The sequence below is a fragment of the Nestor notabilis genome, unplaced genomic scaffold, assembly GCF_000696875.1.
Source record: "Nestor notabilis isolate BGI_N333 unplaced genomic scaffold, ASM69687v1 scaffold4246, whole genome shotgun sequence".
Lineage (NCBI taxonomy): Eukaryota > Metazoa > Chordata > Aves > Psittaciformes > Psittacidae > Nestor > Nestor notabilis.
The window spans coordinates 49267-74882 of NW_009933177.1; the positions used below are offsets into that span (position 1 = coordinate 49267).

Below are 25616 nucleotides of genomic sequence, written 5' to 3' on the forward strand. Positions count from 1 at the left end.
ACTGCACTTAGACAGCATTTACCTGAATGTCAGTAAGAACTGCATCTCTAAGATGCTTTGCCATTACCATGATCAGTAGTTTTATGATATTATTAGTTGACAAGTTGACACTAAACTCACATGCTTCAGAAGTATTGCCAGGCAACAGGCTTTTTACGTAACTAAGCTTAAGTAGGGATTAAATGTAAGTATTTCCCCTCTGTGCATTTAACATTTGTTTCAGGCCCTGGAGTAAGATACTTTTACCCACAGCAGCAAGCTTTCCATAGATGTCTGCTAGAGATGCCCCAAACCATGTGGAGTGGTCACCTGGAGAAGTTAAATAGGAATTTCAGCTTCTTGTCTCTCAAAGGCAAGAAAATGACTTTCTGTAATTTTAACCTGGGTGTTATTGACAGAAAACACTTCTAATGAAACACTACAGTGTTTGACAAGCACTTTTTTCCCTCTTCAAATCCTTCTTAATTGATCGATACTTCCGATCACTCACAGGGAGCAAATTTCTCACACACATACACATTGAAGGACCCTCCAAACCAAAAAAGCTGCAGGATGACTGCCCCTCACATCTGCATTGGGTCTGTGATGTAAAACCATATAATAATATCATGTGCTTCTAGCCAAAATGGGTTATTATATTTTTCATAACTGTTTTACTGCTTCTATAGCTCAAAATTCAATCCCTCATTCAAGAGATTGTCACCTATCTCTAAAGGCACTGAGGGATGCTGCAGTGGCACTGGGGGCTGGTCTTGCTGGAGTCCTATCTTGAAACATGCCAAGGGGCTCCTCTGCTGCTCTGGGTTCTGCCAGCTCCCGCTGTGGCTGGTGGGAGTTAAGAGCGTTCAGCACCTGGGAGGACTGGCCCTGCGCTTATTAAGGCCTGTGATGTAATTACAGACTAGTTATTGAATTGCTATTGAGACGAAACATCGCGCAGTGTTGTGAGCTAACAGCAAACGTGTGCAGCCATGGCTTGTTAACTCTTCACTCCGGAGCGATTTAATCATTTCACATGCTGCTTTTGTTACAGGAGTGCTCTCCCGCATACTAATAGCTGGGTTTCTGCTAGGAAGGTTTCTCTGCAGTGAACAGACTGAAGATTCACTGAATCTTTCAAAACCACTCTGGTAATTTATCCACCTCTGCCCTTTATTGTAACTGCATATCTGAGCACTGCAGTCAGTAATGGATTTTATTTTCATAACACCTCTAGAAAGCCGGAATTACAAGATATGCTTGAGTCCTCTAAAGGAGCTTGTGACAGAATTAAAAATCAAACCCATGTGTCTTAACTTGCATTTTGCAGCTAGTTAGGATTTCTCAGATCACTGTTACCAAATGTGTATTTGAACCCTCCATGCCTAGATACAGGCCGACAAATTAGAGCAAGTATTATAAAAACCACCTGTTTGTAAGTATATGTATCATAGCTGTCCACATTCAACTCAGGATTTAGAGAATCCAACAGTACTATACAAATAACATGATTATTTTGTCACAGAAATGAAAAAAGGAAAGCAACTCAACTACTTTTTGCAGATATATTTGCCTAAATATTGAGTTGTTTTATAGTCCAGAAGTATCCAGGGAAGAGCTAAGCTGCACACTTTCATTATTGTTTGTACTGATGTTTACCTGAGCATAACAACTACTAAGAACAATCTGGTGCCAGGAATGCTGTCAAGGAGACTGTGATATGCAAGATGTCTATGTGACATGTAAGGCAATACATAAGCAATGTATTTAGGTTTCGTGGTCAAAATGTTGCTTTATGAACTTCTGCTTTATGAATGGTAGACATCTTATATTGACTTATGGCTCCTGGCATTTGCTTGTCCATAGTTAGTATAAAACCCCACTGTCTTCAGATTTTCCATTGCTTTCCAGGGATGGTAAGTCTGGCTCAAATGGCACAGGTTAAAAGGTCTGATTAAATGAAGGAATGGAGAAAGATGTATAAAGAGGTTCATTATTCTCCTGCCTGAAGGCACGAACCAACCTCTTATTGCAGGAGCTGGGCAGACATGTCCCTGATGGGTACATTATTGCAAAAATCCTGAAGAGGGTAATTAAGCACCGTCCACTGATGGAGACAGGTTACAGAGCTAGACACGTTTCTGTTCTGTTCCAGTAGCCAATGGTGCTTTTCCTTGGAGGGCTGTCTTGCAATATGAGGAAAAAAATGTGGGTCATGATACTTGACTTAAGATGTGGCCATAGGCAAACCACTAATTCTCACTGTACCACTGCTCCCCACTTGGTAAAAGCATGAGAATGATCATCTGGGGAAAGGCTGCAAACGGCTTTACACATCTTTCCATAACTCACATGAAATCGTGCAGTATTTATTTTGCCAGCAATAAAATTTCTACTTCCTCTTCCCTGTATCTTGCTAAATCTCACAAAGGATTATCCTGAGATATTAAATAATATTAAGCTCTTCCTGTTTAGAGAGACATAGATACACAAATTACTGCAATTATTGCTTTGTGACGATCCCATGGCCGCCTCATATTAATGGAGAAACTGAAGCAAAATGTGATTTGACACTCATGGTGAAAGACAATTGTTATGATTTTCTTTATTGAGGCAGAAAGGATTCAGACACTCATTCAGAACATAAGCTTGCAGCAGTAGAAGCTCCTGTTTTTTTGTGATGAATATTACAGACAAAAGATTCGCATGAGTGATATGATAGAACTAGTATATGTTTGTGTAGATAATTGTTGATTTAAACTCATGCCTCTAGGATTCTATGGGATTTTCAGGGAAAAAAGTTCCCCAAACTCAGCATTAAAAAAGTGTAGATTAAACTGACTGAATCAATAAGAAGACAGGCAAAATAAAATGTTACTTTGTCACAGTGAAATTCATCAAAAAATCCAAGCATTTTATTGGTTTTAATTTAGCTTTTCTTTGGAGACCATTCAAGCCTATCCAAATCAGCTGGTAATCCCATGAGAGAATAAAATACTAGGAGATTTTCTCAAAACAGATAGTCTTTATGCGATAATGGCATCTAAATACAGCCACAATGCTAGAAACAATGCACAAAATTTCAAGGTTCATCATATTTAAAAAAAAATAAATCATGGGTTTTCTGTCCCTGAGCTGATCTATACCAATGGCAATGGTGCTGGACGCTGGGCTTTCAAAGGATGTTCTCACCCACCTGGCTCTTGGCTGAGCTTATCCCAAGCTGTACAGCACTGGGCTATGCACACAAGGCAGCATTAATGACCCAGTTTTCCCACTTCTCCAACCACCTCCAGCTTCCTTTAAAAGTTCTTTTGCGCAGGAGTGCTGGCTAGTGGTTTTTAGTAAAAAGTCCTTGCCATGTTATTAGAAAAAAACAGGAGAGGTGCTAGTTAGGAATCACTGACCAGGTTTAGAAAGATTGCAATAATCAAGGATGAGTCCTGTTTTGAATCCTGGTCCCAACAAGCATAAATGCTGAGCTGATGCATTCTCCTAAAGCAGCTCTCATTATAAATTAGTGATTTCACTTAACATATTTTGGAGTTTAGACCCACCCACACTACAAAATTCTGTGTATGGGGTATTCTTCAGAAGTGCAACCATATACTTCAGACTTGTATCGCCTGTGTGGGCAGAAGCTTGTGCTGTGACCACATCAGAGGACATAAAAATGTAGATAGGTAAAATGATTGTAAACCATGAGTTTAGACCTCTCCATACTACGAAGCTGAACCTTGCTAAATCATGTTCTGGACTCTATGGTGTTCAAATGTGATTAAAAGGGAGGTAAGGACAACCTGCCAGAAAACAGAGCCAGATGATCTGATGAAATTTTGTAGTAAAAGTCTTTTCTGAGTCCAAAAACAATCTGGAAAGTGAAAGAAATGTACTTTTCAATGCTCAGATTAAACCCAGTAAGTGGAAGCAGCAAGTAATGCTCCTCAGTGTTCCCATGTCCAGATGGTGTTTCCATATTCCACCAAGAGGGAGGAAAGAAGATAATTAAATTCTCAAGAAACAGTTTGAGGAACTGATAAGTTTCAAGCTACATACTGCCTCTATAAAGAATAAACTTGCATCACTTGTGTTTAAAACGCATAAATACACAGACAGAATGTATTACATGTACCGTGGTATGAGGAACTTGACTCAGATTATTACTAACTTGGTTGTGCTGCTTCTTCAGTAGCTTTCAAAGGAGATCCTTAAATTGCAAAGTTTTCCTACCATGGACTTTTGCACCACTTGTTCTCTGTTTATGGGACTGACCAGGACTTTATTTGGCAGCACCTAAGAGCTATAAATCCTGTTTTTAAAGATTTCCCAGGCATCCTTAAGCACTGAAAGGCCAGGAGTGTAGCTACAGAGCTGTTGTTACTGTGCTGCTGGCTCAGAGGATGTACCTGGGGAAAAGCAGACATATACCCAGATAAATCCCTTTCCTGTTGGTTCTTTAGGTATTTTATCAAACATAGCTCAGTTACAACATATCATTTTGCTCTATATCTACAAACTTGCCTGCTAGGAAAGGCAGAAACTACTTCATTCCTGTTACCTGTGATTACTGATCTATAGCGTCCAGGCTAAGCTACTAATAACCACAGTGGTAGAGAGGACATCCAAATCAGGTGATAATACTGTAACATTTTTGTTAGAATAGTCTGGTTTTCTTCCTCCAAAGAGAGAGACAGCTTTAAAGTCATTTGACCTGCACAATAGTGACAGTAAAGACTCTCAGTCAGCTAGAAACACAGGTTCCAGCAGAGATAATCTTCAAAGAGCTAGGATAAACTGTACCAATTTTATGGTATTTTGATCAAAACAATCTTACTGTTTCCAGAAAACAAGGAAGGACTTGAGACCTTGTCCTGAGTTCCCTGTTCTGTTACACTGTTGTCTGCTCTCAAAGTGAAACCTGATTTTTCCCAAATTGGTCAATGAATGAAAGGATAATACACAGAGCAGTGGCAAAGGCACTTCTCTATCACCAGTCACCATCCCAAGCATGAGACAATAGTTTTCTCTTAGTCCTCATTACAGTCTTCTCTCCTCTGTGTAACTACTAATTTTGTGTCATCCCTAAAAAATGATTAATCCCTTCCTGATAATGCATGACTATGGAGAACTTTAATTAGCAGGCTGGTAGGAATTCCTTGAACAACACCCACCCTTATCATTTTCATCATGTATTAATGGCATTAATTGCATTAATGTATGCATGTGCCAGAGGTCTTCCTTTATATTCCTCTTGTCTGAGAACCACACACCTCTCCACGTGTATTGAGCTGGCCAAGATCAGCTCATAGCTGAGGTTTGTTGATGGAGACTGATCAACTAATGTGAAGGATGCTATGATGCCACTGTCTGTAATGGCAGGGGCTAGAACTATGAGATCCAGAAAATCTTTGCCAGTTCTGAATAACTTCTCAGATTTTTAATGAGAGTGAAGGCACTATATGCAAACCTGCTACATGGAGTGTCAGAGTACACATTAGGCTGCAACAGAAATGGTTGCATATCCTCTCTTCCCCCATGAACAACCTCATTAGGACTCAAGTTTTAATAGTGCTGGCAGATGACATTTGGGATTGAGGGAAGGAGTCATTGAAGACAAGGTGCATCTGTTTAAAATGGAAACACTAAAGCACTACACAGCTCACTACAGTTGTAGTTGTTGATAAAGCTTCATCTTTCAGAGGAGAAGGAGCCATCACCTAAAAATGGGCTTTAGTGCTTTACTGGCTCAGTGTCATTCAGCCTTGCACTGTACATGTCTGAGCCCCACTAAAGAAACAGGAATAAATTGCTTTCCACAGCCAAAACTTGTATTTTCTTACCCTTTTCTCCATGCAATTGATTTTTACATCCTAGTCCAGATGAGAAAATCCCAACCTCAATTAAATTTATTTATAAAGTAGCAAAACCTTTCCATCCAGATCTCTTTTCTGTTTATCTTAGAGGCAATCAGTGGCAGTTCTTGTGCTGGTTTATGAGAGGAGGCAGAAGTGTAAGCCCATATTTTATGATGAAAATGACAATAGGAGTGACCTTGCTCCAGTACATATTGCTTTTTCAACAGTGTCTAGAGGAGATAATCTAACAGTCGTCTGCAAGGCATCATGTTTCCTTAGATCCTGCGACAATAATTCAATCATGAGCATATAAAATTAGATGAAAAATAAGGTAACTAGCCTTCTGGGACTGAGTGATTGCAATAAATATTGCCTCCTGACATAAGAATTACATTGTCCTCTTGAAAGAGAGGTTACCTTTTATTATATCATACTTTTCCCATTTCAGTCTGTGCCAGGTAGCACTGCTGTTACGCACAGTCTGCAAGAAATCCTTTAAGCAAAAAATCCTTTAAGATAATTGCACGCTGCCTCTAAGGTATCAAAGCAGTGAGTAGAAAACTTCCAAATCTTGACCTCTGGAGGTTTTTTTTAACTAAAGATATATGTTTTCCCTTTCCATTTCCTTTCATTTAAGTATCACAGAGTACTTTATAAGCATCAGTTGCTTAATCAAATCTCACAAACCTTGCCATTCATTTAAGAGAAGTTAAGCTGAGCCACAATTGTGTCTGTTTTTAAACTCAATGAAGTTTGGAACTGAAGGCTACAAAGCAAGTTAACAAAGAGGGACAGAGTGAAATTGAAGTATGGTAGAGGTTACTTTTTAAGTGTCAGTACAGAAATAATTTTCAAGCCAAAAATATTTGCCTGTGCATTTTTTCCTGTGTACAGCTGAGAATATACAGGATTTTAAATTATTACAGGCTTGATGACAGTAAAATCATTTACATTAAGGTACCTTCAATGATACTTACGTGTCTGACATAAAGTCATATGCAAATTGCTGCTACAAACACATACTTTTGTAGGCTGTCACAGAGTATACAGCAAGACCTGAGCTCTCGGTGCTTTTATACAATGTAGATGGAGAAGAAAGCACCAAACAGCAGTAGGTAGTCTGCCACTCTCTGGCCATTAACATCAACTCCAACTGTGATTTACTGGGGGAAGCAAATGTAGAAACTCTTGGCAGAAGCCCTTGGGTAGTAGATGTTTGCCCGTTCTAGTGGACTGCTGCTGCTCTACCTGCTTCATCAACTGCAGGATAAGCAAGACTCCTTGGTGTATCCTCATTCAAGTAACTTTTCCATCTACTCGTTATAGTATATAGTAGTATAGTAGTATATGTGAATAAATACGATTTCCTGCTTATCAAAAAGATGCTAGAGTATGACTGCTTATGAGCAATAAAATAATATCCTGGAAAAGTGAGGCAAGGCCAAACGCTAGCTAAGCAGCTGGAGGAGCTGTGGGAAAAGAAGTCTCCTATTAGTGGATCCAACTGATTCTCCACCACACCACAACAGCTCTACCCTGGCTGTATGCTCAAAGTCTGAGAAGATGGGTACTTTCATCCAGAAGTCTGCACTTCAGCCAGAACAGATGTTTCCACTGTCCTGAACCACATCAGGTATACCAGGAACCAAAGAGAACTGTCTCTGCTGTAAATTTACCAAAGCAGGTATCTGAAGTTAGATGCATCCTACTCAAAAAATGCTAAAAAGAAATATTCCTGTAAACTGCTTGAATGCAAAAAAGTTGAAAGTCTCATTTTCACTTATGTAAATAAGGAAAAACTCCACCAAACGTAATGGACTAGTATTTTTATAAAATCACTAAAAATGGAAATCCTAGCAAAATCTTTATATTTGCTCATGGATATGTATTTTGCAAAGGTATCTGAATGGAGGCATTGACATAAGCTCCATAGTTCAAGCTGGACTGTATTTGTGCTACACTGAGATTACAGTTTGAGAATTTAGTCCTGTATAATGAAAATTTAGACAAAGATACATTCAGCAAAACCAGATCTGTAAACAGACCTAACTAATGACCTTATAATGGAAGTCTTGTTTACAACAGCTGAGAATCTGACCCACAGCTTGTTATGCAAAATCATTATCTAGTGTACCTGGATTAATACACACACTAACAAAAACTCTCTTCAGGTATCACTGCAGGTTTTTGTGAATGAGATATAATGCAATCCAAACATATCACGTCCTAACTGTTGATAAGACTCTGTAGAAACTTTAATCTTGTTGTTCACAAATGCTTCTAATTATCTTCGTGCAAAGAAAAGGATACTGTCTCTAGTAGCTACTAACAACTTTTCTTTATATGAAAACAAGAAGAAAAATATACAGGGTTTCTCTTTTAAAGAGAAAAAAACTTCATAAACATAATAATATTTACTACAGAACTGAATGTTTATTGGGAAATGACACTTCTGTGCATGTCTGCCATAACTATACATACAGAGATTTAGTCCGTTAATTAGTCCATTTTACTGTTAATGATACTTCTCTGTAGTGTATCACCAGATATTTTTTTAGAATATCTATAAAGGCACCCCAAATACAGTTCATCTTCTTGGGACAGAACATGTTTTTACAAACGTTCATGTCCAGACTTTTTGCTTAGTTTTGTGTTAACCATTCTCTTTTCCAATCTACTTTGATTATCCTGGTTATATCCCATTTTACCATCTCAAATACTTCTTCATCCTTGGTGTTCACCACAAAAAGTTACTGGCACCAATGAATAATTGCCAGCCAGAGAAGGGGCAGTCCAGACATTCCAAACAGACCACTGGTGTTCAGTGAGACACTACTTAGCTGCTTAATGACAGCGTACACTCTTCTTTGTCACACACATTTGTTTTCTCCTGAGCTGTTCAAAATAAGGTATTTCATGCTTGCTTGATGCTTTGCAATACTTGTTTTAGAGGGCATGCAGGTACTTGAGCAGCTTCAATCATTGTGAACAACTGATGTGTATGCACTGCGTGTGCAGTTTAGGATAATTAAATAGAACTAAATTACATAGGGTTAAATGCTATGGAGTTCTTAATTTAGTCTTAAGAGCTGGAGAAAGCTGACTTTTGTGCCTCTTCTGAAATGTCCTCTATTCTTAGGCTTTTGGATACTATAAGGCGTTTTCAACACAGAAAATCTCTGTTGGACCTGTAGATTACTCCATGTTAAGGTAAATTTATGATGAACAAGCAGTGAGAAACTAGATATTCTGCACTCACATTGTCCATTGGGTAGCTTTCTGAAAAATGCCATTATCTTGGCAAACTGTCTTTTCATTGTAACTTACTTTGTATGCCCTTGTTCACAGTACTGTTACGAGTTGATGCATTTGGAGGTCAGTCTCAGTCACCCACAGTTAATCCCACCTCGCTGGCTTATCTCTCACAAACTTTCTGATGTTTTATGTTGTCTAGATTTTACTGGTACTTTAATTTAAGGATGGTTGTCCAGTCTTTCAAAGCTGCCCACAGGTACACAGGATATCTAAGATATCAGTGTTGACTCTAAATCCTGTCCTTAGGCACAACAATTGCAATAACAAAACCCAACATACCTTCACATGTCAGTAGGAAATATTCCAGGTTGTGACTGAAGGATGCACTGAAATAAGTACAGTTTTCAATCAGGTCACAAGACAGACACTGCCTGTTGAAGTTCCCATTTGTGCTTGCACTGAAAAAGTTAATACAAGTCCATGAAGGTCACTGAGCAAATGTTATCTGGAAGCAACATTACTTAAACCTTCCTGTACATTAGAACAAGAACATAAATATAATGTGTCCAGCAATAGCAAGAGACAAAGCATGTCTATTTGGTTGAGTTTAAATAGCAGTAATGGCTCTTTTTTTTCTTTTGCCTGAATGGAGAGTGTAAAAAAGGATACTGATGTCTTTTTTTTTTTTTTAAAGGTCGGGTGGTTATGAAGGAAGGTATAGTTTTTAAACAATAATGGTTGGAATTCCACAAAATGAAGTCATAATTTGGTGAATGAAGGCACAAAACAATGGAGCAGTATTTCTATGCCTACGTATAACAGATAATAAAGATCTGGAATTGCTTTCTTTAAGTTTCTTACTTGTTGTAGCACTGGTCTGATTTGCTAGCAGCTGCCTCAGAAGCCAAACCCCTTTTTTTGGGTTTAAATAGTTGTTTTTACAACATCCAGGTGGAAAGGAAAGATTGTACTTAGGGATTTGGTTTTTAAGAAGGTAATGTGGCCTGTCCATATGCTCAGAAGTGCTTTGTATGAGTCTACTATACATTGAAGAATGAATTACAGACTATTAGCATATATTAATAAATAGCATTTTGCACTGTTATAGCATTTTGAAACTTCAAAATGCTTCAAAAAATATTAACTAGTGGATCTTGCCAGCATGACTGTAAAGCAGATGAGTGGTTTTTTGCTAACATTTCAAGGTAGAAAGAGATGAGGCTGAGCAAACAATTTAGGGCCACAGAGACTGACCTGAGTAGCTCTTGGGTTCTTGTTTAGGCTCAGATCATGATTTAAATACAATTTAAAGCTACTAAATCAGACACAAAAAGGAAAAAAACAAACAAACAAACAGATCTTCATCTGATATAAGCTATCAGAGTTCCAGTGGAGCTCTGTCAATGACCATATGGCAAGGTTGCTGCTGAGTTGATGCCCTTGGGCTGGGATGAGAGACAGTTGAACTACCCAGCATAGGAAATCAAATACCTGAAGTGAGGCCAAGATCACTGTGTAATCAAAGTAAGGTCAAGGACATTAACATTTTGGGCATCTCTTTCCCCGTTGCCTGTGCAGGGAGGTGAGGTCAATGAGGCACCAGGGTGAGCTGCATGCCAAGATGGGCCAGGGGTTGGGAGCACTTTGACTCATGCCAGCAGCTCTTGAGTGGCTGTGTCTGGACATAGCTTTGAAAACGAGATTTTCTTCTTTGAATAGAAATGAATGGTCAATAAAATTTTGATTATTTTTTTTTTCTTCAAGAAAATAAACATTGACCTGAGCTACTCTCAAAAAAACATGGAAGCAAGCAGACATAGAGGTCTCAAAAGGAAAAAAATGATTCAATTACAGGTAATTTAGTTTGTTCTAGTTTCCTTCCCACTGAGGAAAAAAAGGGATGACACCATGTTAGAGAAGGAAAACATACTGACTGTCCCTTATCAACTGATGCTATCACCAGCTCTGCCCTTTGATGGAGATGCTGAGATAACAGCAGGGTGATTGAGAAGAAAAATAAAAGAAATGGAATAGTGATTCCAAAATGAACATTTAAAAGTTTGGGTTTCCTCCCCTTTGTAATCTGCTCCCACAATAATTTCTTATAGCTACACTACCAATATCTTACTATAAACTTGCCTTTTAATCATCATACAGTTATGAAGGATACTAAAGGGATTGTGAAAAACATTTACAAACATAATATATTGTTATTTCTTTTCAATATCATGAAGAGGTGAGGTGTGATCAAATTTGTGTGAAAACTGCTATCCGAAAGTATAGAATCAGTTTCTACCGTTAGTTTATGTAATTCTGAATTCTTTCAAGTGTTAAGCAGTTCTATTGGAAAGTTTTGTGACAGTTTATCAATCTTGATACCAATTTAAAATTTGCATTAAAATGAAAAATTGCTAAATGTAAACCATTTCCAAATGTCAAGCACTTTGTGCACTATTGTTATGCCATTCTGCCTATTCCAGTGACACATTGCAAGATCTTGCAATGTCATGAAAGACAAACATGTAAGAATCTGTTTCTATTGGAATTGCTTTGGTAATGATTCATGTAAAATTGAAAAAAATGGGACATTCTGTATGTGAAGTTAGTAAAGCCCATACCTGTATAAATGTCGCCTCCTTGGCAAATCTTCTGTGCTGTGGAAATAACTGGAGGGAAAAAAAATCAAAAGGCAAGTGTATAATTAAAAGGGTATTTTACAAGTATCTCATAAACCATCTTCCTTCACATTGCCATTTTCCTGATCTTGTAAAGACAGGAAAGTTTCAGCTGAATTAGAAAAAACATAGAGGGACACACAGAGGCTCAAGCAAGGATGTCATAGGCTGCACTTCAGTTAAAACAAGCATGGAAATGTTTGGGTTGTAGACTGGTCCTGACAGCAGATCAAAAAAGATTAAGTGATTAAATGAAAGACCTTCACATTTTTACCTCGAGATTCCTGGCTCTGAATTCCTTTAAATACTTTTCTTTTTTTTTTTTTTTCTCTAGAACCAATTTTTACTTCTCTGACCATTTTTTATTCTTTGCCCAGATAGACAGCTTACTGCAGTCTGATGCAAAACCCACTGAAATGTCTTCTTTGAAAACAGGAGACGGACTTTCAGGGAAGACAGAGTATGAAGCTGAAGAACTATTTATTGCCCTTGATTTGTGCTGAGATTGTGGTGAACTGCTTTTCTGGCTAAACAGTGAAAGCCCTGTTGTGTGATGTCAGCTTCTGAAAGTAACTGAGAAGTGCTGCTGGAGGTGACCAACTCTGTCTGATGTGTGGTGTCCAGATTGATCCCCAGATGCATTTCACGTGAATGATGACAGACCATAGGAGCAAATGTAGTGCCCATGGGGTGCATAAAACGTCAGGCAGTATATTTAACCTAGCCAATAAGTTACACTTGCTTAGGTGTACATCTTGATTCCACAAACTGTACGTGGCGTTTTCTGCTTGTCCGGCCAGTTAAAATGCAAATAAGACTTTGGTGTTAGTTTGCCATATAGCTCTGCAATGTGCTAAAGACCCTTATATTGTACTGAAGTTATTGGTAATTGAGGGCATTCAAAACCTTGAAGGAACATTGTGCTCTTAATGATCATTTAAAGTTTATAGTATTCCAGAAACTTTTTACTCAGCCGCTCAGTGACATTAAGAAACTGAGAGGTGGGAGCCTTGTTTCCACCTGAAACTTTGACTGCAAAGGAATCTATATGGTATTAGATTCCAGAAAGCCTTTCAAATATCTTCTTATGTAAGTTCTTGAAATGTATTTTAAAAAGAAAACATTTACAGAAGGTATTTTAAAAGCATAAAGGGCAACTGCGAAGAAAGGAGGGTTTTTTTGTATTCTAGATAAATACTTCTTCCTAAGCCATTGATATTTTTGCAGGTCAATAAAGGATTCTTTCTAAAACTGACTATCTAAGTGTTCAGTGAAAACAGACTTCTTTCCTTCAGAGGTTGCTATCAGAAGCTGCAGCAGAAGAAATCATTCATCATAAAAATGTGCTTAATAGTCACAGTAAGAGAGGTTTGACATATACAGAGAAAATCAAAATAAGATAAAATATATGTACTGGTACAAGAGATTAAGACAACATCGGGACAGCTTCAAATGCTTTCTTATCTCCATCTTTTTATGCTTATACATTTCAGATGCATGCACAACACCGTTGTAACAAACCAGGGCTAAACAATGGAAGGCTGATTTGTCAGGCCGAAGTTTACTTACATTTTATGCCTCTTTTCATCATATGCCAATATCTTTGTCACATCCCAATCACCAGATGTAATAGACTGCAAGTTGTCACTGCTACTATTTGGCTGCCAGAAAGAGAAGACAATTAGATTTCTCTATTCTTGAAAGAAGATATCTGAGCAAAGCTTCTCTTCTGGAAAAGGACGCTGTTTTGTCTCCATTGCCTATTAAAAATAAATCATGCATTTGCAATTTCCACCCCTCCCCCTTCTATTTCTGTGAATCTGCAGGCATAGAAGTAATAGAGAGTCAGAATCATCTTTACTATAACTCCACTGAAGATAACGGGATGAGTTCAGCACAGAACAGCTTCAAACCCTTTCCTCTAATCCATTGTGTCCATAAACTTCTGATTAATCTGTTATGGCAGTGCAGGAATTTACTTATTTATGTACAAGTAAAGAGGCATTATAAAACCAAAACAAAGCAATGATATTGTTTGGAAAGAGACAGTTGATTGACCTTTTTTTATTATGTATCTCATTTGGAAATTCATGTTATCATATGCCCAAAAAAGCATCACTGAAGGTTTTCTTTTATGTCCCAAACCCACATTCTACATTTCCACCAGTACAAACACAGCTACTACTTTTTATTGCTTTTTGCTTTTGGTGAGACCCAGCAGTGACAGCATGTAAGTCACCTGTGATGATGACATGGTGATGTGGTAGAACTTCCCTCGTCCTCCCTGGGGAATGGCTCGGACAAAGAAAAACTTTCGACCATCCTTGGAAAAAATTGGCTCTTCATTCTGTAAGCAGCAAATTTAAGTGATGCGTTACTATTAATTTATTGCATTTAGAATTGCTCTGCATTGCCAAACCCTGTGAAATTCATTCACAATGAAATAGAGACTGCTCTTTAACAGCAACCTGAGGCAAACAAAAAGCCCACTGAAAACTGGAGAAAATTTTGACGATTATTGCTTCTTGCTCTTGGGAAAGCAGACACTTTTCAGCTTTGGGAAGGCAGGGAGACAGACAGCAAGGAATGTTCCTTGGCTATAAAGTCAAGTACCATTTGCAAAGCAAAAACTACACATACACAGCTGACTGCTCAGAGCAATTGGAATAAAGCCCTCAGAAATGGTATGAAACTTGCTGGCACAAGTGTGACAAACCCTGTTTACTTGTCTGGAAGAACTGATTTCTTCCTGGTCTTGAGAAAACACAGCTAGCAGCATCTAACTGCTGTCTTTCTCTAATCTCTTATTTATTTCACTAAATTATTTACAAAGGGGAGGACATCTTGCAAAACTGCCTTTGACACAGAGCTCCCGGGTGAACTGATGATTGACTTTTATTGGGTGCCTGGAACTTTCAACCAGAGAGAGAAGAGACTTAGCAGAAGGAAAGCAAATATCACATATGGCATGCAAGCATTTCCTGGAAGGGTCTTTGTCTTCTCTTTATACAGAAACCCCAAGGCACATGGGAAGTCTTTACTGTAGGAGATGGTTGAAAATCAGATTACAAGGGAAAGCAGAAGGATGGTCCATATGGTGTGACATAGTAGCACTGTACCAAGGGAACTCCTCTACTCTGAATCTTGAATAGTTGGGACTAAAACTAGAGCTCGACCTCTGCTGAATCTCTCGTGTGATATCAGCCTTTTCTGAGGACTGGCTGAGCCCTGATATCTCTGGCCCAGTTTTGCAGACCGTTCTTCTTCAAGGGCAGTCAACAGGGAAACTGTTGCTTAGCCTTTTGTGGCTCTTCCTTTGGTTCAGTGTTAGTCAAACACTGTGCTTTCTGCTTGGCATGCAACAAGATACCACACTGAACCAGCAAGAACTTGATTGTATGTGGCAACTTACGGTTAATGCAAACACCTACAGCAAAGAAATAAACATTTTAATTTCTTATAAGCCAATACATTTTTCTTACTCTATGTTCCTTTTCTCCCAGTTCTTCGCTGATTATTTTCCGCTATTTATCAGATTTATCAACACTGTAGTAGAATCCTAGAATCACAAAATGTTCTGGGTTGGAAAGAACCTTGAAGATCATCTAGTTCCAACTCCCCTGCCATGGACAGGGACACCTTCTACTAGACCAGGTTGCTCAAACCCCCATCTAACATGGACTTGAATTCTTCCAGGGATGGGGCATCCACAGCTTCTCTGGGCAATCTGTGCAGCACCTCCCCACCCTCCCAGTAGAGAAGATCTTCCTAATATTTAATCTAGATAGACCCTCTGTCAGGTTAAAGCCAATCCCCCTTGTTCTGTCCCTACATGTCCTTGTAAAAAGTCCCTCTCCAAATTTCTTGTAGGTGCCCTTTATGCACCGGAAGCTGCTCTATGGTCTCCCTGGAGCCTTCTCTTCTTCAGGCTGAACAAGCCCACCTCACTCAGCCTGTATCCATAGGAGAGGTAGGTGCTCCAGCCCACAAAGCATCTTTGTGGCCTCCTTTGGATCCTCTTTGACAGATCCACCTCCTTCCTCTGTTGGGAGCCCTGGAGCTGAATGCAGTGCATCAGGCAGAGTCTCACAAGAATAGAGTAGAGGGAGAATCCCCTCCCTCAACCTGCTGGCCATGCTCTTTTGATGCAGCCCAACATATGGTTGTCTTTCTGGGCAGCAAGCATGCACTGCCAGCTCATGTTGAGCTTATCATCAATCAACACCCCCTTCTCTTCAGGGCTGCTCTCAATCCATTCTTCACCCAACCTGTAGTTGTGCTTGGGATTGCCCTGACCCAGATGCAAGATCTTGCACTTGGCCTTGGCCTTGTTGAACTTCACCAAGTTCACATGGTCCCACCTCTCAAGTGTGCCAAGGTCCCTCTGGATGGCATCCCTTTCCCCCAGTGTATCAACCAAACCACACAGCTTGGTGTCATCGGCAAACTTGCTGAGCGTACACTCAACCTGTGTTGCTGACATAGATGTTAAACAGGTGTTCAAACTGTTTGCCCTCTTATTTTTCCTGGCTTAGGTTTGAGGTATATTTTAAATCCATTCATGGTTTGTTGCAGCTCAATGAAATTACGGTTTCATTTCTTTCTGACATTGTTCTGGAGCCTGAAACATGAAACTCTATATTGTTTCTGAATGTCTTTCATGACAGGAGAAGCCTCATTGAAAAACAACTGTGATAACTTGGGAGAACCTTCTGTTCGACAGGTTTTCCTTTACTGAGGTAAATAGCAATGAGTTCAGCTGACATTTCTGTATCTGTGCCTGCTGCATTACATATTCCAGCAATACATCTCTGCCAGCGAGAACAGGCATTATGCAGATTAGTCTGAGCTTCATTCAGAGTTACAGGGGAAGGAGGTACACAGCATGGATGATGGATGCGAGATTTTAGCACCCTGTTGATGTTATGACACAGCCTGTTTGCATATTCCTGTTGCTGGAAAGACAATGCATTAATAAGCCCAGAACTTGGTTTAGGATCTTGACAGAGATGTGACTTATTCAGGATGGCAAATGGGGGGACATCAGGCTGCAAGGCTTTTAGAACAGGATTTTATACTGTAGGGAGCTACACTGGGCATGTAATTAAAATATTTTGCATGTGATATAACCAGTTTGAGCCTTTGGTTAACTATTGACTGAACCCTACAACACTAGAACAGAAGAACCCTCCTTGAAAATAATAGATCAGTTTAATGCTGGTACAAGAAAATACTTTTCCCGTGCAGCAGGTAGGGAGTTTTTGGAAGCTTTTGCCACAGGAGGCTTATGGAAGCAGCTGGTATCAGAAGGTGCAAAAAGAGATTGAACAAACTCATGATTCATTAACAGATCCTAAAGGAAATAGACATGGATATAGTCTCAAATGTCTGTAGTCATTTTATTGTAGATGGTGGTGAAACATGAGAGGACTGGACTATGGAGAGCAGCCAGCTCACACACTGTCTCTAAATACCATTGGCCGCTGGGCCTGCTAAAGAAGGGGATGGAGCAGAGGAAGCAGAGGTGAGGCTTGTTAGGGCACTTCTGAACTCCTTATGGCTCTTCTTGTCTTCTTGCTCAGCTAGATCTCTGTATTTAGGCAATTGAATTCTACCCAAACCTTCAAGGCCAGTTACCAGAAAACATCTGCATTGTGCAGATGGGGGACAAAGCTGTTCTCATATCAGCTGCATGCAACAACAACTCAGTGCTCTTCGACTCAAATATAAGAAGGAAAAAAAGTAAGGTAACTCTTGTATGACTGATTCCACAGCAGCTTAAACTGAGCTTAAAACTGACTAAGTAAGTGTGACTAAGTGTTCCATTTGCCTTCCAAGACCTGTGTGAACAGATAGTGGCCAGGTTCGGGAAGCAGATCTACCCAGAGCTGCTCACTTGTGATGGGCTATTGCCCCCTGGGTGGAGGAGGAAAGAAATAAATGCTTGGAGCTGAGGACTACCCAGTCATCCTCAGAGCTGAAGGGATAATCACTATACAAAGGATGAGCCTGCAGGTGGAGAAGGAATTGGTGGGACAAACCAACCTGCATCACTATCAGTAAAAGAAAGAGGCAGCAACTCTGTTTGCAGCAACCTATATATCACTGCGTTTCAAAATGATGCCACCAAAGACTTCAGCTTTGGTGGAAGAGATAAGGTAATGGGAGGCTGCTGGAGGGCATTGTGACTCCTGGAGGGGTTGGTGCTGGAGTTCAGAGCTGCAGAACACAGGTCAGTGCAAATGGTCAGAAGAAGAAGAAACCAAGGTGTGCCTCGGAAGCTTATCCCAAATTTGGCAGAATAAAGATGAATGAGTGGACAACGCTAAATGCAGTCTGAACTTCTGTAGGTCTTAAAGAGGGGCATGAAGTCCTGGAGTAAGGAATAACAATTTTTTTTTTTTTAAAGGTGGAATGTATTCAATTGTGTTTGGAAAGGGATCACTGAGCACCACCAGATCTGCAGCCACCTGAAGAAGACTCCTCTGGTGAAAGAAGGAATGATAAGGTGCATCCTTGATGGTGAGTAGTGAACAAGTGTCTCTGACCCTGAGGACAGGCATGATCAAACATGCAGTGGGACAAACATTAGAAAGAGAAACCACCCACTTTATGGTTAGCTGGAATGTGTGAAAATCATGTGGACCTGTAAGTACAGCACCTCCTAAACACACTAACATGGGTCTGAGACTCTTCATATTGCAGGACCGTGGGTTGCAGCTCCAAACTGGTCTGTCTGTGCTCTCATGATTCAACATGCTCCCTGCCTCCTTCTCTTCTAGATTACAGGGCTTCACATGCTTTTGGCTGGACTCCGTGTACTTCCTCATGGAAATCAGTTGGAAAGCAGGTTATTTGAATTTTTGTTTGCTTATTGACTGAGAATTATAACTCCATAAGAATTACTTTTTTTCTGGTTGACCCTCAAGTTTTAAAAAGAAAACAAATTAATTTGAATAACCCAATCCTAAAGATCCCAGAATTAATGATTTTGCTCTGTAGGCATTTATTCTTTCACAGAAATGTCCCAATACTTTGTCACAGGGCCATAGCTCTGAAAAACAGGTAGGTGGGACATGAATACTTTCAACTCTTTGCATTTTGGTAAACACTTTGTTGAAATCCAAGAAAGTTAAAAATGCTTTACCATGACAATGAGGTCACCTCCTCTTTCAGGCACAGGAGAAAGATCTCTTTCCATTCCCTGCCACACTCAGCCCCTGGGGCAGTGCTGAGCATGCCTGTCACAATGCTCATCTGTGGTTGGGTGCACCATGCCATTGGCCATCTCTGAATCCAGGCCACCTGCACTCAAATACAGGGTCCTCATCCAGAGAGGAGCCCATGCCTCTGGATTTCACTACCTTCCACTGGATGAAATCAGAACTCTTCATTTGTGCACCAAAGCTTATGTAGCCAGAAGCTGCTTTGTTAGCTCTGGCAGATTAATCTGGATATATGAATTATGGGGGTTTGGGTCCAATTTCTACTGCATCCTTTGTCTTTTGGGCAACATTAGGACAGTTATGGGATTGTTATATGACTAAAGGGCTTTACAGGGTGAAAAATTCAGTCTTGTTTGTAAGGTTCTCTAAACTCTGGTTTTATTTTAAAAATCTCATTTCATACCATCTATTATCTACATGTAAGAATCATTACTGGATTATCATGCTGTCAGGATTAAGGCAAGGGAGTTGTAAAAGAAAAATGGTGTCAGGTTTTCAACATCTCAACCTTCTGACAGAGCAGAAGTCTTTAGTTTCAGACTGACATGATCCGAAACACTAGGGAAATAGGAGGACTGGAAAGAAAAATGCAACCCAAAGGAATTGTTATCAGAGGAGGCCAGCCAGCCCATGCAGGCAGTTTTGGAGGTTATATGTCTCTAAACAATTTTGTGGTAATCTCCTCATCCTGCCAATGTCAATGTCAAAGCCTACAGCCTTTGGTGGAGTTACAATTGCATCCTGGTTTATAATTAAATTTGTTCAGGCCACCTTCACAATTAAATAATAAACCAATTAAAATGCCAGTAAAGTTCATCTTCAGCAGGTGCTCAGAAATTTTCTTATATCTCCCTTGCTGACTCATTGTCTGTATATGACCATCACTGGCACTTTTGGAAAATGGCTCCTTCACAAAAAGTAAAACAAAATTGTTCACAGATATTTCAAAGAATTTGTATGTTTAAGCAAAAATATGAGTAAAGTTCAGTCTGGCTCTTGTGCTTAGAAGAGCGCAAGGAAATATATAAATAAAGGCAGTAAAAACTTCCAAAAGCCCCAGGCAGTTTTGTCGAACATGTGCCTGTTCTTACTTGAGCAAAAGGTTTGAAAACACTGGCCATACCATCTGACAAGGAGTGACAGAAACTTTCTAGCAAAACCTGTATAAATACTACCTATTTCTCATTACATTTTGAGTAATTTAGCCTATTTTTCAGCTACACAAACAGTTACAGCAGCATTTCTCTTTGCCTGTGTTGGAGAGAGGCTCTCCGAAGATTTTGGACTTCAACAAAATTCATTCACGGACTTAAGCCCAGAAGGGAACACGAGATCATTTTCTATGACCTTCCATACACAGACAATTAAATGTCACTGAGTTACCAAACTATAACAACAACGACATTCAAATTCATGGGTCATATGCCCTATCTCAGAACTCCCAGTATTTCAGACAGCTGAAAAAAGTCAATCCTGTCATCCTTGGAGACTACTTTATGTCCCTGGTGAGTATCTTTTGATACTGATGTTTTTCTCTTCTCATCTCCTGCTCCCAGCTTACTGTGAAGTTTGCCGTTAGTCCAGGAAGACCAGATGCACTTCAATTCCCAAGAAAAAAAGCAAAGCTCCTGTATACTTTTCAAACCAGATGTATTGAATACTTTGAATAAGAATTTTAAAGAATGAGACAAACATTTAGATTCTTTGGTCCTATTGATTTGAAATTGAGGTACTTCTCAAAAGGAAGTCTGGTCAATGGACCAGACAGAATAAGCTGGCCAATTAGGCAGTGGGTGTGTTCTTCAGGAGGGGCTGCAGCATAGTCAAGGTCCGTTGTTCATGGGAGTACTGCTGACCATACTGGCTGCCTACAGAGGGGAACTGGGCACCTGGCTCACAGCCATATACCTATTATTAAAATGTCTCAACCAAGGAGTCTTCATCCTGAGCTGAGTCACACTCCTGAGCTCCTTCAGTAGCTGCCTAATGTGCAATTCTTCTCCTCCTTAAAAAGGTTAGGGACTCACATTAGCACTGAGCATTTTCACATCATTCTTATAGTCAGATGCACATGCCAGGAAAATAACTTTCCAGTTATCTAGATTAATGTGACATAGAGGAAAAGGTAACTACAGAAAATACAGTTATCTTCGCAATCATATATTCAGTCAAAACTAAAATTTAAAGTAATTTTGTTGTCAGAAATACAGGTAAAAGAACTCCATAATTCTTCAGACTCTTACAAAAGCTTGTGAAGAGTACTATCAAATGTCTCCAAAGTACATAGCAAATGTTATCTTAGTTGTACTGAGATGTCTGACTCATTTGGCTATAATGAACATCCTTCTTTAAACTCAAACTAGGTACATGCTGTTGGTTGATTCAGTAAAACAAACTACATTTCCCTGGATCAGGCCTATTAAAGACTGGCATATCATTTACTGCAGCTATTCAGGACAAAGCACCATCTTTCAATGCCTGTCCATGTAGCCAGCAAATGACTAGAGAATCACAGCAGTGTAAAAACACAGGTTCCAGTATACTGCACTAATGGAGGCCCCAGTAAATAGTGCTGAAAAGATTAAAAGTATCCTTGGATTTATAAAGCAAATGAAGCCTGTGAAGTTTGGTTGTTTGGGTTTTTTTAAGATCCAAAATATGGGCAATTTCAGTTTTTCTTGACTTCGCTTGTCTTTTAAGCTTTTGTTTTCTACTCAAGCCAACACTGTCCTTATGAATGCAAAGAATACTTCGGCGGCAGCAGTTTTACTGTATTCCTGAGTATAATAATAAAAGATCATTTGAAATTCTTGGAGCACAAAATATATTTCCTCTGTAAAATCATTTTTTATCTGGATCTGACATAGCCCACTGCTGCAGGACAGCCATTGGAACAGAGAAGATCATTGTTCTTGCTGTGAACTGATGCACTGCAGTTTCTACAGGTTCTCGGATCTTCTGAACAAGCTGTGACAAAAATGTGAAATGCTTTAAATTTGGACTTGGAAAAAAATAGTACAAGATCTTTATCTGATATGCTACTGCCTGTCTGGCATACACACATCCCATGAAAAACAGTTCAGAGTTGTGTCTGGGTTGGTATACGCAGCTTCTCTCTCAAGATCAGCTCAATCAAATCTGAGGTCACTTCATAAACTGACTCATGGGGAAATGTTATAGATGATCTTCCAGAGATTTACATGCTGGAAATCTACATGTTTCATATAGACAAAAAAAACCCCAAACAAAACACACCCCAACAACAAAGAAAACCTTTACCAAAAAAAGAAAAAAAAAGGAATAGGTGAACCCCATAAATCAAAACTTCTTGCAGGTTTAAATTTTCTATCCTATTTTCTATACTGTTTTTTTTTTTAGCATTTGTTTTCATTTTTGCTTTATTTCATTTGGAGGATGGCAGCATATAGCCGTACAAACTAATAGCATTATGTACAAGTTACAGTGCTAGAGGAATTACATGACACAGTTGTCTGGTAAAACAGGATATTAAACTCCATCAGACAGTTTCTACCCATTCCATGCTCAACATCAGCTTTTGTTGTTTTAACTGCCTCATCGACAATTTAATTTCATTTTTCACCTTTCTGACATCTGCAAGTAGCTGCAGAGTAACACAGAAAAAAATGTCAAATTTAGCTTAAGTGACTTAAAAGTCCTATCTACATGATTTTGTCTCTGAATGGACACAGGCTGTCTTGGTAAAATGACCTTTAGTCTTCTCTTTCCAATAACAGAGTTCTTTCCTGCCTAGAAGATTAGAGAAGAAACGCCATACTGCTAAAAACCATTAGTCTCAAAGCAGGGTATGTAGGACTGACTCTGAGGTTGATAAGTCTTACACAGATACTGTCAGTGGGTGAATTTGCACCAGCATCAGCTTTTTCATCTCTTCTAAATCCAAGTAAATTGCAGGTTAAGAACCATGGGATCTACCAGGGAAGATGGCATCTTTAATAAGAACATGTTAATTATTGAGAAATTCTTTACTATAACACAGATCATGCCATCTTCCAAAGATCTTTCTCAGGTCTGGAAATCAGTTTTTCTCTATGGGGAAAAACAATGAAACAAAAAAACTACCAAAAATTTGATCACAAAGAGAAGATCAGTATTACCTGTCTGTGCAGCCAGCCTTCACTTTCATCTTCATGTTTCTGAAACAGAAAAAGATCATTAACACCATACTTCTCATGTATTATATTTTGCTTGTCAGTACAGGAAGCAGTTGGATAGAATCTGAAAAGTTGTTCAGAAATACAAAGAAATTTTAAATATGTTCTTCAGGAGTGTAATCCAATGGCTGCTTGTTCTCCTTGTCTCTCTTCTCTCATGAATAAGGATGTACTCATTCAAGAAATCATTTTACTCAGAGAAACAAAACACGTATATCCGCAAGATAAATTATACCCCAAAGAAACAAAGCTTGTTAAGAAATAAATTAAGTTTGAAATGAAAGTTGTTAGGAAAGACTTTGCATGGTGGTCTATACACAGTATTGCATCATTTTTTCAAGGTATGGATATATAAGAACAATTTTCTGCTGTGGAAACACCTATGCTAGTTTAAATGATAGTACCTGCTAATACTTACACAGGTTATATCAAGACACCATTTACATTAGTGCGTTTGTAGAAGGGATTAATTAACTATAATTAAAATGTAGGTAGATAAGCATGAACCATTTTTAATGCCATTAGATATATATAATCCCATTAAACTAGAATGATGCAAAGACATTCAGGTTACAAACTGTTGATGTGTGTGTGTGCTTGTGCAGGTATACGGTTATTTCAAGACAGGTAATCACTCTCTTACCCACACACACAAAGGGTTCCTGGCTTTGTAGAAGGGGCAAGAACAACAACGGCAAAAAGTAAATATTGCAGACACTGTTTATATTCCGTGTCTGCCTAAACAGATGTATGTCAGCTGACTTGTTGCCACATAAAATAACTGAAAGTACTTTCTCCTTGCGCATGTTATGATAACCGATGGCAAGTGACCATTTGGCTCATCTCTCCTACCTTTGTGCAGACTCCTGTGGTGGCGTCGCACAGTGTCAGGATAGACACATTCTGGGCCCTGTTCAGCCAGTTTACTGCCACCTTGGTGCTGGTTGCCCATTTCACCATGGTTATGTAGTAGTCCCTGCAAACACAGGTATACATAAATCACAGTAGTGACATCCTAATGAATTGAAACATGGCAGAGCAGTCAGAGGCTGCTGCAAGCAAATGGTCCAGGAGCAATATCAAGTTATTAAGAACGTTGCATCTTTATATCTCTAGGCTGCTTTATGTATGGATTTCAAGCCTTAAAAATGTCATTTTTAGGGCTGTGCAGGTGTTTTATCTGCCACTTCTGAAAGTCATTTTCAAAGAAGAGACGAATGCAGAGACAAAGAATCTTTCAAGCTATTCCATCTTCCAAGAAGGATTGGAATGCCTGGAGCTACAAATTTATGCACAGGTGGAAAAGAAATTGCAAACAATTTCCATTCTGAGCACACTAACTGGCTGACTCAGAACCATCACTGCCAAGGTTGGATTCTTTATGCTTATAAAGAGTTAATGGCCTCTAAATATGCCTACTACACACCAAAATATCCCCAAGTGTTATATTGAAATGAAAATAGCAAGAAGGATGTAGTTTAGAGAAACACAGGGTTTCTGTAAAGTAGATACGTCTGTTGCTATAAAGACATCAACAGAGATATGACAGTTTGCATCAGCAAATCCGCCATCCCACACTCCCTGTACCATCCTCTACTGCTGGACATATTCAGGTTGTGGTAATACTTAGAATAAATCACCAGTGTGGGCTGCACAGTCCTGTTATCAATATCTTTAGGAAAAGTACTGTATTATAGTAGGCAATGGAACCACTTAGGCTTGGCTAAGCTGCAAAATACAGAATCACGAGTAAATACATGGATGGTCACCTCCTCAGAACCAGTATGTAGAGGTACCCACAGATGTTCACCTTTGCAGTAATTCAGGGCTTCACCACTTTATCTGTTGGGTAAAACTCAGGCTGAGCTGAAAAGCTGGTAATGTTATAAGATACTGCCTGGCTATGTGGGCCAAAGACATCCTTAAATTATAATATGACTTCTCACAGCATACAGTCTATAAAAAATTTATTAGTTCATTTGTTTGCTATAAAATATGTATAAGGAATTGTTGCTCTCATTGGAATTAATGTGCTGTGTCACTGGAGAGTACTTTATGTTCTGGCAAGCACTCCTACATATACTGAAGAGAAAGGGCAAAAGCAACAAAGGCCCATTTGTCTAGCAAAATAACAAGTTGGAAATTGATTTTGTACTTTTCAGCAGTATTTAGTGCTTGAAAATAGCTGGGGAAAAACAACAAAAGACCTCAATGATTGCATCCACTGCACTGGAAGGAAGGATACTTCCAGGTGAGACGACAGCAATCTGAAATTTTCAGCCTGAAATAAGACTGTAATTTTACTCTTTATCAATAACAGCATAGGCCCTAAGAGGAAAAAAAAACCCAACAAAGCAAAATTAAACTGTATAACTGTCTCTTCTTTCTCTCCAAAATTAACTGAGCAGATTCAGTCTCCCCAGAAAAGAAATG

At 39.2% G+C, this 25616-nt stretch overlaps 1 protein-coding gene across 1 annotated transcript in view; it reads right to left on the reverse strand.

Moving 5' to 3' along the window:
* DPP6 (dipeptidyl-peptidase 6) overlaps positions 1–25616 on the reverse strand; it is a gene marked incomplete at its 5' end in the record, with an annotated part of 102180 nt that overhangs the window by 26483 nt on the left and 50081 nt on the right. Inside the window, 6 exons of the mRNA XM_010016742.1 lie at positions 9429–9547; positions 11708–11755; positions 13334–13425; positions 14004–14111; positions 23127–23165; positions 24036–24159. Coding sequence (XP_010015044.1) covers positions 9429–9547; positions 11708–11755; positions 13334–13425; positions 14004–14111; positions 23127–23165; positions 24036–24159 — 530 coding nt within the window. The remainder of the gene's footprint in view (positions 1–9428; positions 9548–11707; positions 11756–13333; positions 13426–14003; positions 14112–23126; positions 23166–24035; positions 24160–25616) is intronic.